Genomic DNA, 15,164 nt, shown 5'->3' with positions numbered 1-15,164 from the left:
CTGTCATTCTTTACTTATAGAATATTTTCTACAGTGTTGAGCTACCAATACCCGACTCGCTTTGCCCGTAAATGGGATCATGGAGAGACCCTTCCATCTGCCCTGGTTCCATCTGCCCTGGAAGATGAATTCTCTTACCTGGCCAATGCTGTTTACCCGTTTGATATTGCTTCAGCTTCCCTCGGCTATTGCCCAGGGATCGGGTGAGCCGGGAGGCACTTGCACAGATTCAATTCCATGTTACCAAGGCTGCTGTAGCAAGGACTATTCATGTGGTTTTACCGACGCTCATTGCGGGACTGGTTGCAGGAGTAACTGTAATGCGACGATAGAGTGCGGAGAGTTCGCCGCTCCAGGTAATTCTGACTGTCCTATTAATGTCTGTTGCAGGTAAGTTAGCAGTCTGACCCAGAGGGGATTTCGTTATGACAACTAACGGCTGGCAATTCATTCGGATACTGTGGTGTCACTTCTGAATTCTGCGGCAACGGTTGCCAATAAGACTCCAATGGTGGGGGTTGCGGCCAACCAGAGTATGCCTGCTTCGGCCGCTCAATATGGAATACAAGTACTAAAACCATTCAGTCGCCCGAAATGCTCTGAGAATACTGATGCTATGTCCCATGATCGACGTATTGGATATTATGAGTTGTTCAAAATCCATAAAGGATGCCACACGATTGAGCCAGAGAGTCTGATCATTGAGCCGTTTACTCATATCAACCTGGCCTTTGTAAATTTTGGTGACGATTCCAAGTTGGAAGATGAGTACGGCGACATTGTGGACCGCGTGTCGTTCTCGAAGTTTACACACCCAGGGCTGCGGGTAAACATTGCGGTTGGGGGGTGGATGTTGAATGACGCTCCGACGCAGCACCTTTGGACTCAGAGTAAATGACTCAATTTGCAATATGAATCCACTCGATGCGCACACTAACGCTGGACGCAGTGGCACACTGATATGAGAATCGTCAGACCTTCATCAACTCAGTGGTCAAATACCTGAAGGATTACTACCTTGACGGTATTGACATTGACTTGGAGTATCCGTCAGCATCGGATAAGGGCGGAGAACCTCAAGACGCGGCGAATTTTGTGACCCTTTTGGGTGAGCTGCGGGAGGCCTTCGATCGCGATAATCCTGGCTGGGAAATCTCGGCGACACTCCCAACGAGCTACTGGTACTTATGCGGATTTGACCCTGCCGGGATGGCTAAATAAGTCGACTACTTCAACCTCATGAGCTACGACCTGCACGGAATGTGGGACCAAGACATCACATGGACTGGTCCTTACCTCAAAGGCCACACAAACATCACTGAGATCGACCTCGGTCTTGATCTTCTTTGGCGCAACGACATTGATCCATCCAAGGTTGTCTTCGGCTTCGCATTCTATGGTCGCTCCTTTACCATGGCACACCCCAATTGCTATCAGCCTAATGGCAAGTGCGAATTCTCGGATGGTGGAATACCCGGATCATGCTCTGACACCTCGGGCATGCTGACAGACGCGGAAGTCGCGTCAAAGAACAATTCACTCGATGTCCATACGTTCTATGATCCGGAGACAACGGTTAAATATAATGCTTATGAGGGGACCCAGTGAATCTCCTATGACGATGAGCAATCCTTTTTCGACAAAAAATAGTTCACCTTCAGCCGATGCCTGAGCGGGTGGATGACCTGGGCAATCGACCAGGATGATGGCGATTTTGACGCGCTTGCCGGAGTTATCGGCGAGGACCTCTCAGTCATCCAGATGCAGGGTGGTGGCTTATCCGGGGATGCTGCTAACGCCCTGGCTGACGCTTTAGCCGCCTATACTGGCCAAAACGGCTTCGTCACACCGCGCTGCACTGACGGCTCAAGTGGGGAGAAGAACCCCGACCAGGTGTGCCCATCAGGATACATGTCGGTCAGCACTGCGCACAATCCCCTGCAGGCGGGCAATAAGGAGCTCCATGGCGACTGCTCTGAGGGATGGTACTAGCACATCTGCTGTCCCAAGGATGCCATGCCCAGAACAGCGAATGGAACGGTGCGCCCGAGCGAAGCGAGTTCGGCTGCGACGGCAAATGCGGGAGGAACCAGTTCAAATAATGACATGAAGATTAACGATATATAAGAATACTCTCTCATATATTTCACTAGCTCTGTTATTCGTGCTCATTACAACCATTTGTGAATGATTATATAGTTGGAAGCTTAGCTACAGAACGCTCGTCCGCATTTATTTATAAATAGCTTCGCGGCATTATTCGGCCTTAATACATACTATATCTGTATACATAAAGTACGCTGTATTAGCTGACAGTACTACTACAATTACTGCACGCAAGCCCATGATGATGCGTGAGGAGGATACTATAATACAAGAGTAGCATGTGGTAGCTTAACCGACATACAACCGTGAATAGTAATGTGTTGAGTTCAGATGTCATTCCACTGAGGCTACTTAAAACGATGAGTCTTGATTCGACACTACATCACCCCGACGAATACCTATGCTTTTGGATCTCTAAACCCTTCCTTCACATACCATTCATGCACCACCTCGCCCAATTCTTTTCGCAGCACCTCTCTCTTCTCCGGGGGTGCAAATGACTCCACCAGCATTTCTACAACACTATCACCGTCCACTAGATCAATTCCCCGGCCATGAGAATATTGCAACAACTCTTCCGCAGTGAGATAGCTGTGGCGGGAAGTATGACTAGTTCGATCCCAAGCAACATCGCGCAATGGTTTTCCTCGACTCACCAACTGAATCGCATCAAAAGTTATCTGCACTCCAAGCGCATACTCCTTGTTCACACCTGTCAGTATGGCAACAGAGTGCCCGAGTGGAAAGGTCCTTCTGTCAATTATATCACCCAATTCACCGTCCCCACGGAAGAATCGGAGGGTATACCCGAACTGGGCTCCAACTTTCTTGCTGCCCCAGGGTGCCGAAAGGACACCGCCATCCAAAGATAAAAGAGGATGCGACGAGGAGGAAAAGTAATCAATGACACCCTGGTTAAGCACATCGCCGCATGAAAGCGATATGCCCACGTCGATGAAGTGCTTTTGCAACATTTTGACAACAGAGGTACCCTCTGAGTCTGGTATTTCTTGCACAAAAACCCCGTATGTCGACTGCATCTGCTCAGGAGTCATGTGCCGGGTGCCCTTCAAACCGTATTCCTTGAGCCTGGGACTGAGATGCTTGCGTAAAAGCTCGCGTTCGAAGAATGCTAGCTTACGCAAATCGAAAGGCCAACTACCAGGCGCCTCCATGGGAGGTGTCTCCGTGCTGGATGTCAGAAAGAGGAAAGGCATATGGCCCTCGGCTAGAAGCCGGGGAACCAGGTCACTGGCAATCAGGTGCGAGGCCACGTCTAAGCCGAGAAAGATAGCAATGTGTAAAGGTCTGGCAGGGGGCTCCCCAACCAGTGCGTCGGCAATGCGAGCCGCGTGGGCTGCAGTTCGATCGATGGCGCTGACGTAGAAATGCGTGCCGCGTGTCAGCGAGCCCATCGTGTATAGGCCAGGGGTTGATGCACAGAGGGTGTCGAAGTCGACGTCAACCCCACCCATCGGGTGAGGCGTGAATAATCCCTTTCGGACAGCGGACTGGACAAGCGGCGATGGAATCCGATCAAGATGGCATTCTTGCCCAGTCGCTTCGATCACGTATGCTGCTTCTATGGGTCCAGCAGTCGTCTGAGCAATGAAGGTGCCTTCATCGTCATCCCAGTGGACGGCCTCTCCTGCAACCACACTTAGTTGGGAGCTTTCCATCAGCCTGAGGATTTTCCGGGCGTTCTGCACCGGCATCCCGTGGCGGTATCGCATCCATGGAGTGAAAAATTTGGCCATGAAGAGTTGTTGGCTTTCCAGAGGTAAACAGTGCCAGTAGCGCTCGATAACTGGGGCAGTGTGGCGAAGGACGGTTTGCCAATGGACATTCCCTTCCTGTGCCGCGCACAGGTCTGCCCGTAGTTCGGCCTTTGGTGAGGCATGCTTCTGTATCCAGGTCCAATCACCGTTGTTCACCCCGTCAATCTCATCCATAAGGGTGGTTGTGAGTTTGACAAGACCTTCCGCTGGGTTCGATTCAAGCTCTCGGGCCAAGGTATGAAGGGTGTAACGGCGCGGGAAAGGTTCAGGCTCGCCTTGGACTTTGGCAAGGCGGCCACTGCGCGACATGAAGGTCATCGGGCCCGTATGGCCGTTCTTAGAGAGATACAGCGCAGCGTCAACAGCGGAGAGCCTTGATCCGATGATGAGGACAGGGGCATCGGCAGGGATGGACTGTAGTTGAGAAGTCGGCCACGGGCTGGGAAAGAAGCCCGGTTGATCAAGTAGGTGCGTGTTGAGGGTAGAGGTGAAATTTCCCAGCGCCAATACAACAGAATGGGCAGAAAGATGGCTCCCACCTGCCAGTGTCAAAGCAAAGGTGCCATCATCATGACGGTCAATGTCCAATACATCGTCTTGGATGAGTGAGATCTCCAAGCCCATCTGTTGGGCTTGCGAGAGTATCTCAGACCACATCGCCTCCAGGTACTCCCCATATTGACTTCGGGAGGGAAAGGGACCACTGGATAGCTCGCTTCTCCATCTGGTAAAATGCTTGGGGTCGTTATAATATAGACCCATCGTGTCCGTGTGCATATTCAAGATGGTGCCGGTACAAGCGGCAGAGTATGCCAGTCCTGGGCCAGGAGGCGAGGCTTTCTCGACGACGGTGATGGGAGGAATCTTCTTGCCATTCTTAGCATGTTCAATCAACCGAAGAAGGACTGCTATGCCACTGGCGCCAGCGCCTACTATGACAATGTCTTCGGTAGAGGAAGTGGCAACCGAGGATAACGATGAGCCCATTGTGAAATGTCTGGCACGAGTGATTCTTCAATTACTGAGAAAGATGACTATACAAATTCCCTCGGGAAGAAAGTATTTATCCTTCCCAGGTCTGAGTACAGGATGGTGGATAGCCAATCAATCTACTAGAACGGGTTGTTCCCAAACAGGACAGACGATGAGGGCTATTCTTAGCTTAAGCTGCACGCCCATTCCACAATCACCTTCAAGCTTCCTCTAAAACTCCATCTCACGGTAGAATCACATTATACAGCTGACCACAATAGCCAAGATCCTTTCGTCCGAGCACAATGTGGCTGTCAACTCGTGGGCATCTGCAACATGCATGGAGCTCAAAGGCCACCCCCTCATCCTTGAGCTCCGCTGCCGGTCTATATTGCCAAGCGGTAAGCTGAGGAAGAATCGGAAAGGAATTCGCAATGAATGCGTCACCAGTGCATGCCGATCTTTCTCTTGTGATGAGAACATCGGATGGCGAGCACGAGTAACCCTTTCGAAAGAAGGAAACCCTGCCGAAAGGGATGATGCTGGCGGCAATAACAACTCGTATTACAAAATCGAATCCCATAATCACCATGACGCCAGACGCAATTCTGCTCAGCGACTGGTGGACTTTCCTACACGACACCCGGGTACGCCCTCTGCCGAATTACAATGTAACCCTCTATTGTTTGAACCAGGATGCGCGTCGGGCGGGATGCATGTGGTTGAATCCATCGTGTGTGAGCATACAGCACTTACTCGCAACAAAAATGGGCCTTACAGCGGTAACAAAGGGATAGTAATTCAGGGCGTTAGACAGGATCACGTGGCTGGCCTCGGTACTACGCATCGGCACAGATAGAAGAGGCTAATCTAGGACCCTATATTGTGAAAGGAAGATGGCAAGGTGCTAAGCCAGGAACATTCTATGATGCAGTTGTCAGAAGATGCATCCGAATCACTTATACGCCCAAGCGGCCACAGGAAATCTATTGCGGGTGGTCGCTATACGGCAGAACTGGTCCTGTCCCATGCTTGCACGGCGTATAGCCATACTTTCGTCTGGCAACCTAATGTCGGTTTCAAAATCTATACATCAAATTGAGTTGAATTCATCAACTGCGTCCCGACATCGATATGAGGCCCCGCATAATCATGACTGAGGAGCAGTATTGGCACAGCCCTACCTGAGGGCCCAGTCTAGGCTTCTTCTATCCTGCAGAAGTGCTCTCTTGGCAAGCTGGGAAAACAGCATTGTCTATTAGCCTGAAGTTCGGGTCTAGAACAGGCGCAGATCGTCGGTCCTCCTCAAACTCCGAACCAACAAGATCGGCTCCGCGAGACACACCACCAAGGTCGGTCGGGCCCGTGAGTGCTGCACAGAGCTGGTCAGTTTCCACCCTAGTGCTTGGCCAGCCTGCCTTGCATAAAATACAGCTTTGCTCGGATTGGACCTTCACATCCGGATGTAGCCGCGGTCGGGGTGAGCGAGAGGGCGGGCTAAGCCGATACCAGAAGCACGGAGAAGAGACCTAGTGCAGTGGGCGTTGACAAAAATAGAAAGACTGTAGCGTAACTAAACATGAACGGACAATTGCGGGGATATTGCCCTTCTGCCCCATTAGTGGTTTCCCATCTTCAATTCATCGGTGCCAAGAGAAGCACAGTCGTTAAAATTAGATTTTCGTGGACACAAAAAAAATCCCTGTGTATACGTCGTGCCAATCTTCAGCGCTTTTGGAGAGAGCAACAAACGGAGGTGCACTTTCCATAGCCAGTTAATAGCAGATTTGTTACGGTTTGACACATCACTCGTTAGGTATATGAGCAACATCCCTACATCCATTCGCCCGTTATTGGCTGCTTACGCGAATTCCCAATGAGACCTGTGTCAGCGGAGGGCTTTCTTTCCGTTGAGGCATTAGCAATATCCGGTTAGTTATGTGCTAGCATCTATGGATTGTTGCCTAGTCAGGCACGCCATTAACTCCCGTGAATGCGAGTCGCCGCAAATTGATTCGTGTGGCAAAGGCCACGGATGATTGGCCTTTCTTCTCTTCACCTGGCCTTCCCCTCATGCACGGGAGAGGATGCAGCTACACAGATGAGGGGAAAAGATCGGGGAGATGCAGTCGGGGTGCAGATCTCACAGGGCAACAACGTCCTCCGCATCGGTCGGTCACGCATCTCATTTAAAGCCCGGGATGACCGTGATGCCAAGGAGAAGTCGCGACTTGGCGGCCGGGGTGAAATCCTTTGGGGAATCCTTCAGGAAGCCTAGAGGGAGCGGAATTTAGGAGGAAATGAATCGGATGACAGGCTTCAACAGAACTGCGCACGACTTCGTAGGTTATGTTGTCATTTACTTGAAAGTTCTAGTCTACTACGGCGTTTCTTCGGCCAGACCCTGTAGATACACGCTTTTTCTCCTATTCTTTGTCCCACATTCTCTCTCTCTCTCTCTCTCGGCCTGCCAAGCCTTCACATAAACAAGCTCACCGGGTTCGCTTTGTTCTCAAACATAACCAATCACACCTTGACTAGAATACGCCAGCCCACCTTGGCTGTTCGCGCACCCAGAAGTACCAAGGACCCCAGCAAAATGGCCACGCCCGCCCACATCTGCGCTCCAATGTAACCATGTGCCTTGGCAACGAGGGCACCGCCCAATGGCGGCCCTGTCAGACACGCGAAACTGACTATAGTGAAGCCCATGCCGATCCGTGTTCCAGCCCTACTCAGGTCCGTAATCAAGCTTGACAGCGTCGGCGGCCACATGCCTTGTAGTCCGTTGGCGCAAAATCCGTACAACACTGCAAAGGCGTACAGCCCCGCAGACGAGTGGACCGCCGCCCAACAGAGCATCAACACCCCGGCGGCCGCCGCCAGCGGGATAATTGTATTGAGCGGACCCAGGTGAAAAGACGCTAAATATGCGGGGACCAACCGACCCACGACGGCCGCGCCGTTCAACACAATGATCAGATTCGTTGACTCGGAGTAGCTGAAGCCAATGACTGTACGTCCAAACGCTCCCAAGTAGTAGACGGCGAAATACATGCCCCAAAAGTTGAGCCAGATGCCCACAATAAAGAGCGTGTACACGGGATCACGAAAGGCAGCCAGCTCCACCAGGGGCCCGGACTTGCGCGGCGGAAGTCGTGTCTGTAGGAGACCTATGGCTGGTAAGCTGGTGGCGAGCATGACGAATCCCACCACACGCATCGTCCAGCCAAACCCCAGCGTCGGGAGCAAGCCCTTCACCAATCCCGGAAATACCATGCCCCCTGTTCCGCTGCCGACTAGGGCAAATGCCACCGCAAAGACGCGTCGTTGGTCAAAGTACGTGGCCACGAGGCCCATGGTCGGGCAGAACTGTAAGCCACTTCCCAGCCCCGTGCAGAGTCCCTGGGCAAGGATGAGCTGCCAGTAGCTGGTAGCGAGCGAGGTCATGAAGACCCCCAGCACCTGCAGGAGAACACCGGCGCAGAAGACAGGACGGAATAGGCCAGCATCAAGGGCGCGGCCAGAAAAGGTGCCGACAAAGAAGATGAGAAAGATTTGTATGGACCCCACCCACGAGATGGCGGACTCGGACACCCCAAGCTCGTTCTGGTAGTAGGATTGGAAGACGCCGAAGCTGGCCAGGTAGCCCCAGGTATTAAAACATACCAGGTGGCCCATGACAGACTGGGTCCATGCCTTGAGGCCCCCATCGGGTGGTGGTTTGACTTGGGAAGGGGAAAGAGGGATCTGAGCTTGGGATACATCATCGCTACTGGTCTTCGTCATGATGGAATTTCCGAGCAGTAGAGCAGGCGTGCACGATTTCAAAAATGCAGAGCAGTGTAAAATAATGAGACGTCTTTTAGACGCTATTTCAATTTACCAGTGGGGTCCTGTGTGTGCCGTTATTGGATTGAAGCGCTACATTGTCCTAAATGGGCCAGCCCCTACCACTTTCCGCCCTTCGCGCTACAGGATAATAACCGAGGGGATGTAGTGAGTGATAGGAGGACCCCTGCCTTTACCCCGAAACATCCTTGACCTCATGCGCAGTACTACAATGCATGCACAATCTCGGCCGAGTGGTGTGAGGTTGGGCGCTTGGGTGTTGCTACGGTCATCATGACTCTGAATGTGAATTTTTCCAACTCCCTACCGGTACCTCGGGGTTCTGTGGTCTTCTCGGAATGGCACACATTCTTGGAGATGACGAATCTCACACCATTAAGACATGCCTATGTCTAATCGTAGCTGACGGGTTCTGTTACTTAGGTTATCCCAAAAAGATAAAATGTATGTAGTCATCCAATGATTGCGCCATGCCGGGAAGGCCGTCCTACGCCGATCTTGTACGTGTTTTGTTTGCAAGCGCCAGGCTGCACGCATCTCGAAATCTCCTTCAGCGACCTCAGCTGAGGCCAATAGGCTACTACAAGCACCAAGCGGCATGCGATCTGCCGGGGATCTGGTGGGTTCCTCTTTTGCCCCACAAGCATTTTGCTACTAGCCTATTCCAATTCTTGGCCTGAGACCTCATCAAGCAGGACCGAATACCTAATATGTGTAGGTCGGCATCAATCGCAGGCTTCTAGCAAGGGCACGTACAACGTTAGCATTCCAAAAAATGTGACTCATGGATTGGAGTACGAAGTTCAATCAAGTGATGTCCAGGCCTGGTTCTTGACCCTGTTATCATTTCTGCAGGTGCTGTGGCTGTTGCAAGTTCAGCCAAATTGACATATGAGCCCCATACTCAAGATCCTTTGACTTTCTTCCTTTCTGACACCGGCCAGTTTACTCACAAGAGCAATAGAAGCATATGGTGCTTGGAATCCAAATGCAAGTGACAACGACCATCTATTATCGGTCTTTTTTTTTTTTTTTCCCTCACCAGCTGCCGGCGCCAGCCCTATCTGACTGGTTTTCTCATATGATTTCTTCTTCCATGAACACCGATATATCTGTCTTGCTGACACTATCACCGAAGCTGTGCGAGTACTTTGCTCTCATGGTCAAGTCATCCGTCGATTGGCTGCTAATATTATTACTGGGCCGGGAAAACTGCAATTGAATTCGCAACGAACAGACCGAGCGGACTGCACTAGTACATAGGGTTCGTACAGATTAAAATCTAATTTCCGTTGCGAAGGCGATATTTTGCCATATTATCTACCGTGGCTCCAGCAGATACTTAGAAAAAAGTTGATCGGAGGCGCTACCGGCACACCAGCCAGGCTTCCTCCACACCGGCCTTCGCTCATGCCACACCCTCCGCCTACCATATAAGGTAAGGCCCCAACTATTTGAGGTAACTCTGCGTTCATTCAAAGTAAGGCTTGGTCTCTACAACAAGCAGAAGCCTACCGCCTGCTACTTTTATGAGTTTTGTTCTTGAGGCACGGCTTCAGCACCTTAGGCAATAACCTTCCGGATTAGGAAGGCAGTAATGGATATTAAGGAGACAATAGCCTAAAGGAAACGGACCTTGACTTCTAAGATAGGCGGAGGGTGTGGAAGAAGCCTGGCTGGTGTGGCAGTAGCGCCTCCCATGTTGCTGAGGGAAGAAATTTCACGGAAGCAAGAAAGTAGACTTTTACGGACAGAAAAGCCCCGGATACTATCGCAGCATGAATGCTGTCATCTTTATATCGTTTCTCACTACTTCATCCTTCTCCGCAGCAGTCCAAATGCAATTCATGAATCTGGGCAATAGCCTCGAATGACAGATCGTTTCAGGCCAAACTGTAAATCGAGCCAAGTTCTTGAAGCAATTGCAGTACGAGCCCACTTAACCACTATTTGTTCGAAGCACTGTTCATTTCGTATATACACATATTCTCAGGGAATAACAGAATCGTCACTTTATGTTGGGACAGTAATCTCTGGGCCCCTAGTCTGACTATCGGTTTTGGTCTAGCAGTTAGTGCGCCGACGCTGTATTTCACAGTAAAGAAACATTTTCACCCTTATCCCATCCACTGACCGACATATGACTGCAAAATCTTATCACTGTGATGAGTTAGGCATATATCGACACTACATACATCACTGCAATATCACATTTCCGCGTCAATTACCGTAGCTCGTGATTGAGTGAAACCATTTTTACCAGACTTTGACGAGCAAACTTCGAATACATCACTTATAAGGGCTCAAGACATTCACGTACGGAGGCTACATGCTAAGGTTACATCTCAATCATATCTATCGTCAAATGCGCAGTGTGTCAGATTCACAGCCCCGTCTGCTGAATTGAACATGTAAGGAGTTTTCCATACTCAGTTATCTAATTTAGGGCACCCCAACTCATGTCTGTACATTGCGTCGACTTCAGAGATGAACGCTCGGTTTCGTGAGACTGGCTTAGGGCTCAGTGGGTTTCGTGAGACGCCATATGTCAGCTAGTACGAGCTTGAATATCAATGTCCATCGTTCGTCCAGTATATATAGCCCTGGAACATCAAGAACTAGAAAACCCTTGCTACTGGTGCTTACTGCCATAGGCGTCAGGAAAGAATGCCACGCATGACATGGCTCCACTGTCGTATATCGAACATACACGATAGGGGAATGTAATGTTGTCTGTCATGGTCTACCAATGCCATATTAGTCCCTCGAGTCGTTCAAGTCATGGTGGATGCAAATAGTATAACAGCTGTTCGGCCAGCATGGTAAACAAATCGTTGTGTCGGATATGAGCATGAAGCCAGGTCTATGGTCCCCCAGAAGCCACCTATCTCGTCAGTATCGGACCATGTAGCCTTTGGTTGCGCGCGGAAGAACTCCCCTGTGAGAAAACCCACCACAATGGGTTTCTGCAGCTCGGGCATACTATTATTATTGAATCACTTGACTTTAAATTTGGGCTGATCTTTACGAATGTCCTGCCCTTATTGAAGACAATAATACTCATAAAAGCAACAAAGCAACCTGTTAGGTAGATTAACCTAGGTATTAGTGTCATGGAGGCCGACTACATAGATAGTCTTAGTTGTATAGAGCGCAAGGTATGCCTCTTTCCGGGCGCAGCTCATATTGTGTATTCTCGCAGTTGATGATTCTATTATATGTAAGTGTTACTGCTAGGTTCTCACTCAGCGGATCGGCTTATGGATTTGGCGTATCGCTGTACTACTGACTACAAGCCCGTTATATATCCCTTGCCTAATATACGAGACAAGTGTAATATACGGTACTATGTGTTCAAACGTAAGCTGAGGCAGAATCAGATTGCATCGCCAAGAAGTTTTATCGGCAGTGATTCGCTTACTCACATCCGACCTGCTCACCACATCCTCGGCAAGGCTAGTCCGTTACTAGTAACTAATTCGTGTCCGGATATATGAGTAAGCAGCATTATTATTGCCTCCCCAGGTTTCGTGGAAAATCGGGGTCATTCATATAATAATTCCAGGCAGTAAATTGCCTTGTCCATAACCAAACCGCTCCCTGGTTGGTCTCAAGGTGGGGTTTACCCGCACGTCCAAGATGCTGGCCTCGATATATACACAGTCTGTTCCGTAATTCCGGCCGCGCTTGATTTCCATTTACTTTACAATGACTGGCCAAATTATCCCATCGCACATGCGAAGGCTGAGTCGTGTATGGTCTCAAAACTTCTCGATCGCAACTGTCCCTCCAGGATTACACCCACTATTGACCGTGAAATCACACAAATATTCTAGCCAAACATCTGTCTCTCAACTATGACAACATCGACCACCACCCCCCGCACTATCGCTGTACTGGGCGCAACGGGCAATCAAGGGAGCGGAGTTGTCCGTGCCTTATTGCAGAAAAGCCCGCATCACCCAGCCTCGTTCACCGTTCGTGCTGTGACACGTGATCCCGGCTCCCCCCAAGCAGAACGATTGCGCGCCGTCTATCCAGAAGAAGAAGTCTCTGGCCGACTACAGCTCGTGCCTGGCGACGTCTATGACGTCACAAGCCTAGAGCGCGCCTTCGACGGGGTCTGGGGCGTGTTTGCAGTCACAAATAATCGTCTCCCCGGGCAAATGATTGAAACCGAAGAGGACCTTGAGCATGAGCTGGTAGCGGGAAGGAATATCGTGGCCGCTGCCAAAGTATCTGGGGTGCGTCATTTTGTTATCAGCAGTCTACCCAATCTGGCGGACGCGAGCAAGGGGCAATTTCAAAAGGTATTCCATTTCGACCATAAATTTCAAATTGAGCAACTCGCAAAGAGCGAGTTGACCGCCGTGACGGCTTTGCGGCCTGGTGAGTAGCTCATCCCGAGAGAATCCGATGTGCCTGGACTTAGGCTTACTTGTTGTGCCGCGCGAAGGGCTGTTTTACACGAATGTACAATGGGTGCAATACTGCCAGCGAAACGGTAGGTGTATCCATGTTCACAGGTAGCATTGCGGCAATACTAATCGTCGTCGTTGTGTAGAAAACGGGATCGTCCGTTTTTGTCCGCCGGTTCCCGGGAACAAAACCGCTGATTGGACCGATCCAAGCTATGATATCGGCATATATGCAGCTGGCACGTTGGACCCAATACCACAATCTACCCTCGTTATATCTTACGGTAGTAGCTAATGGCTGTCGAAAAAATTAGAAGTGTTTTCTCTTGGACCTGAAAAGACGGCCTCTAAAGTATATCCAGTGGTCAGCTCTAAGATGCGCTTTGCTGATCTTCCGGCCATTTTTTCGACCGTGCGATATCAACCGGCAATTTTCGATCCTATCAGTCTAGATGATTGGGGTGCCACAGTCGCAAGGACGGTTGGGAAGGGGTATGAAGAGGACATCAGGCAAATGATGGAATGGATTGCTGTTGCGCCAGATGAGAAAATTTGCTATGGGACCATGACCCCCCAGGAGGATTGCTCCGGGGCGGATCTTGGAGTGCGGGTTAGTACATTTGAGGAGTGGTTGAGGAGGTCAGGATGGCAAGGACCATGAAGTTCTCTCCTTCAACTGGATCTTTTGCGCAATGAAGGTCATAATCAGCCGATGTCTAGTTATGGATTCGCTCTGTAGTACAGATGTCTATGCTTCCTAGAGTCCGGACTTGTCCACTCTAGGAGTGTTTTAGCAAACCGGAGTAATTATAGCTCCCGAGCGAGTAATATATTTACAGACAACGGACCACTAAATCGTAGCATTGGCACGGGGTTGGATTCCGGAAAAACGATAATAGCCCGATATGACGGCGCATGTGGAACGGCTAGGAAGGAGATCATCGCTCTATTTTCCCGGGTTGGATGGGGTGTCCGACTGTCTGCCGGCGTTGACCGGGACAACATCAGGGGTGGGTTGTGAACTGTGGCACTGTGACACATACATTCCCCACAGGAGCTTTCTAGGTACATCTTGGCACATATGGGGCTTCTGTAGAGTACGGATTTCGTGTAGTCGTCTCTTGCTGCTCAAAGTTTCCTCCAGTCTTTCAATTAGAAATATCATCTTGCAAGTGTTTGTATCCGGCGGCTCATGTGTGCATGCTCAGAGATAACGATTTGAAGAGATGGGTAACCGGAAGAATGCCAAAATCAAGCGCCCGAAAGTCTTATCAGTTAACAAAGCAAAGGAGTTCTTCTTGGATCGCATGGGCAATGCTCAAACAACTAAACGCCGCTAGGTTTGATATGGCGCTGAACCGGTCAGTTCGGTAAGGGTCCCTGCTTGGCGCCCCACTGACCGTCACGGCATATACTACAGAACCATCGTATCTTTACTACGATCGGAGCATACTGATTATGTGTTGTTGATCGAACCTTTTTCGAGTAATTTTCCGGAGGAACTAGTCGAGGGGGAACAGAAACTTCTGCATCAATAATATACGTCAAGCTCAATGCAGCAGGGGGTTCCTTTGGTTGGAAACGTTCGGACTGGACACCTTCCGTGCCGAGTGGGGGCTTGGATGAGACACGGGGTTTCCGGGACTCGACACGAGGGATCCGGTGTTCAGCACGGAGCATTGTCCGCATCGTGCTGCAACCCCCTTATGCTATTTTGGTTGACACTCTGTGACTGGCCGGAAATTCCAGTGACATGAAATCAATCCTGGGAGTTGATATGTTTAGTGAAGAACACATGCCCACTTGCTACAATCCTGTTGGTGGATCTAACCCGAACACCCAATCAAAGATTTGTGCGGGAAATGACAGGATATGCGGCCAGCGGATGATGTTTTCAATATAGCAGCTGAAGACAAACAGTCCCCCAAACCCGCGGATGGGAATTGTATCCCCTCGGCAATCTAGTAGCATAAATGCATTTTAGGGACCTCTGCCCACAGCTACTCACATAGTCAACCTCAAGAAATCAATTTTCTGG

The 15,164-nt window shown here is 50.2% G+C and overlaps 5 protein-coding genes across 5 annotated transcripts; 3 read left to right on the top strand and 2 right to left on the bottom strand.

The window, feature by feature from the left end:
- Positions 1 to 616: 616 nt before the first annotated feature.
- BO79DRAFT_271888 (glycoside hydrolase family 18 protein) lies at positions 617 to 1,221 on the top strand (the record flags this gene model as incomplete). Its single annotated transcript, XM_025687384.1, has 2 exons — positions 617 to 890; positions 992 to 1,221. 2 exons carry the CDS (start codon positions 617 to 619, stop codon positions 1,219 to 1,221), a joined length of 504 nt encoding a protein of 167 aa, XP_025536570.1.
- Positions 1,222 to 1,413: 192 nt separating this feature from the next.
- Positions 1,414 to 2,031, top strand: BO79DRAFT_271880 (uncharacterized protein; the record flags this gene model as incomplete). Its single annotated transcript, XM_025687383.1, has 2 exons — positions 1,414 to 1,575; positions 1,651 to 2,031. 2 exons carry the CDS (start codon positions 1,414 to 1,416, stop codon positions 1,990 to 1,992), a joined length of 504 nt encoding a protein of 167 aa, XP_025536569.1. The 3' UTR covers positions 1,993 to 2,031.
- A 380-nt stretch (positions 2,032 to 2,411) lies between these two features.
- On the bottom strand, positions 2,412 to 5,052 carry BO79DRAFT_210646 (FAD/NAD(P)-binding protein). The gene has a single exon (XM_025682848.1). It carries the CDS (start codon positions 4,869 to 4,871, stop codon positions 2,505 to 2,507), a length of 2,367 nt encoding a protein of 788 aa, XP_025536568.1. The 5' UTR covers positions 4,872 to 5,052; the 3' UTR covers positions 2,412 to 2,504.
- A 2,135-nt stretch (positions 5,053 to 7,187) lies between these two features.
- BO79DRAFT_210645 (monocarboxylate permease) lies at positions 7,188 to 8,691 on the bottom strand. Its single transcript, XM_025682847.1, has one exon. The coding sequence runs from the start codon at positions 8,643 to 8,645 to the stop codon at positions 7,383 to 7,385; it is 1,263 nt and encodes a 420-aa protein (XP_025536567.1). The 5' UTR covers positions 8,646 to 8,691; the 3' UTR covers positions 7,188 to 7,382.
- A 3,777-nt stretch (positions 8,692 to 12,468) lies between these two features.
- BO79DRAFT_239600 (cinnamoyl-CoA reductase) lies at positions 12,469 to 13,787 on the top strand (the record flags this gene model as incomplete). Its single annotated transcript, XM_025684932.1, has 4 exons — positions 12,469 to 13,097; positions 13,141 to 13,212; positions 13,273 to 13,410; positions 13,489 to 13,787. The coding sequence occupies exons 1-4, from the start codon at positions 12,566 to 12,568 to the stop codon at positions 13,785 to 13,787; spliced, it is 1,041 nt and encodes a 346-aa protein (XP_025536566.1). The 5' UTR covers positions 12,469 to 12,565.
- Between the last annotated feature and the right edge of the window lie 1,377 nt (positions 13,788 to 15,164).

Source organism: Aspergillus costaricaensis, assembly GCF_003184835.1.
Source record: "Aspergillus costaricaensis CBS 115574 unplaced genomic scaffold BO79scaffold_29, whole genome shotgun sequence".
NCBI lineage: Eukaryota > Fungi > Ascomycota > Eurotiomycetes > Eurotiales > Aspergillaceae > Aspergillus > Aspergillus costaricensis.
This window is presented reverse-complemented; position numbering and strand designations above follow the sequence as displayed.

Bases quoted from the DNA above. Each gene is read 5' to 3' on its own strand.
- BO79DRAFT_210646 (XM_025682848.1), bottom strand. From the start codon at position 4,871: ATGGGCTCATCGTTATCCTCGGTTGCCACTTCCTCTACCGAAGACATT.
- BO79DRAFT_210645 (XM_025682847.1), bottom strand. From the start codon at position 8,645: ATGACGAAGACCAGTAGCGATGATGTATCCCAAGCTCAGATCCCTCTT.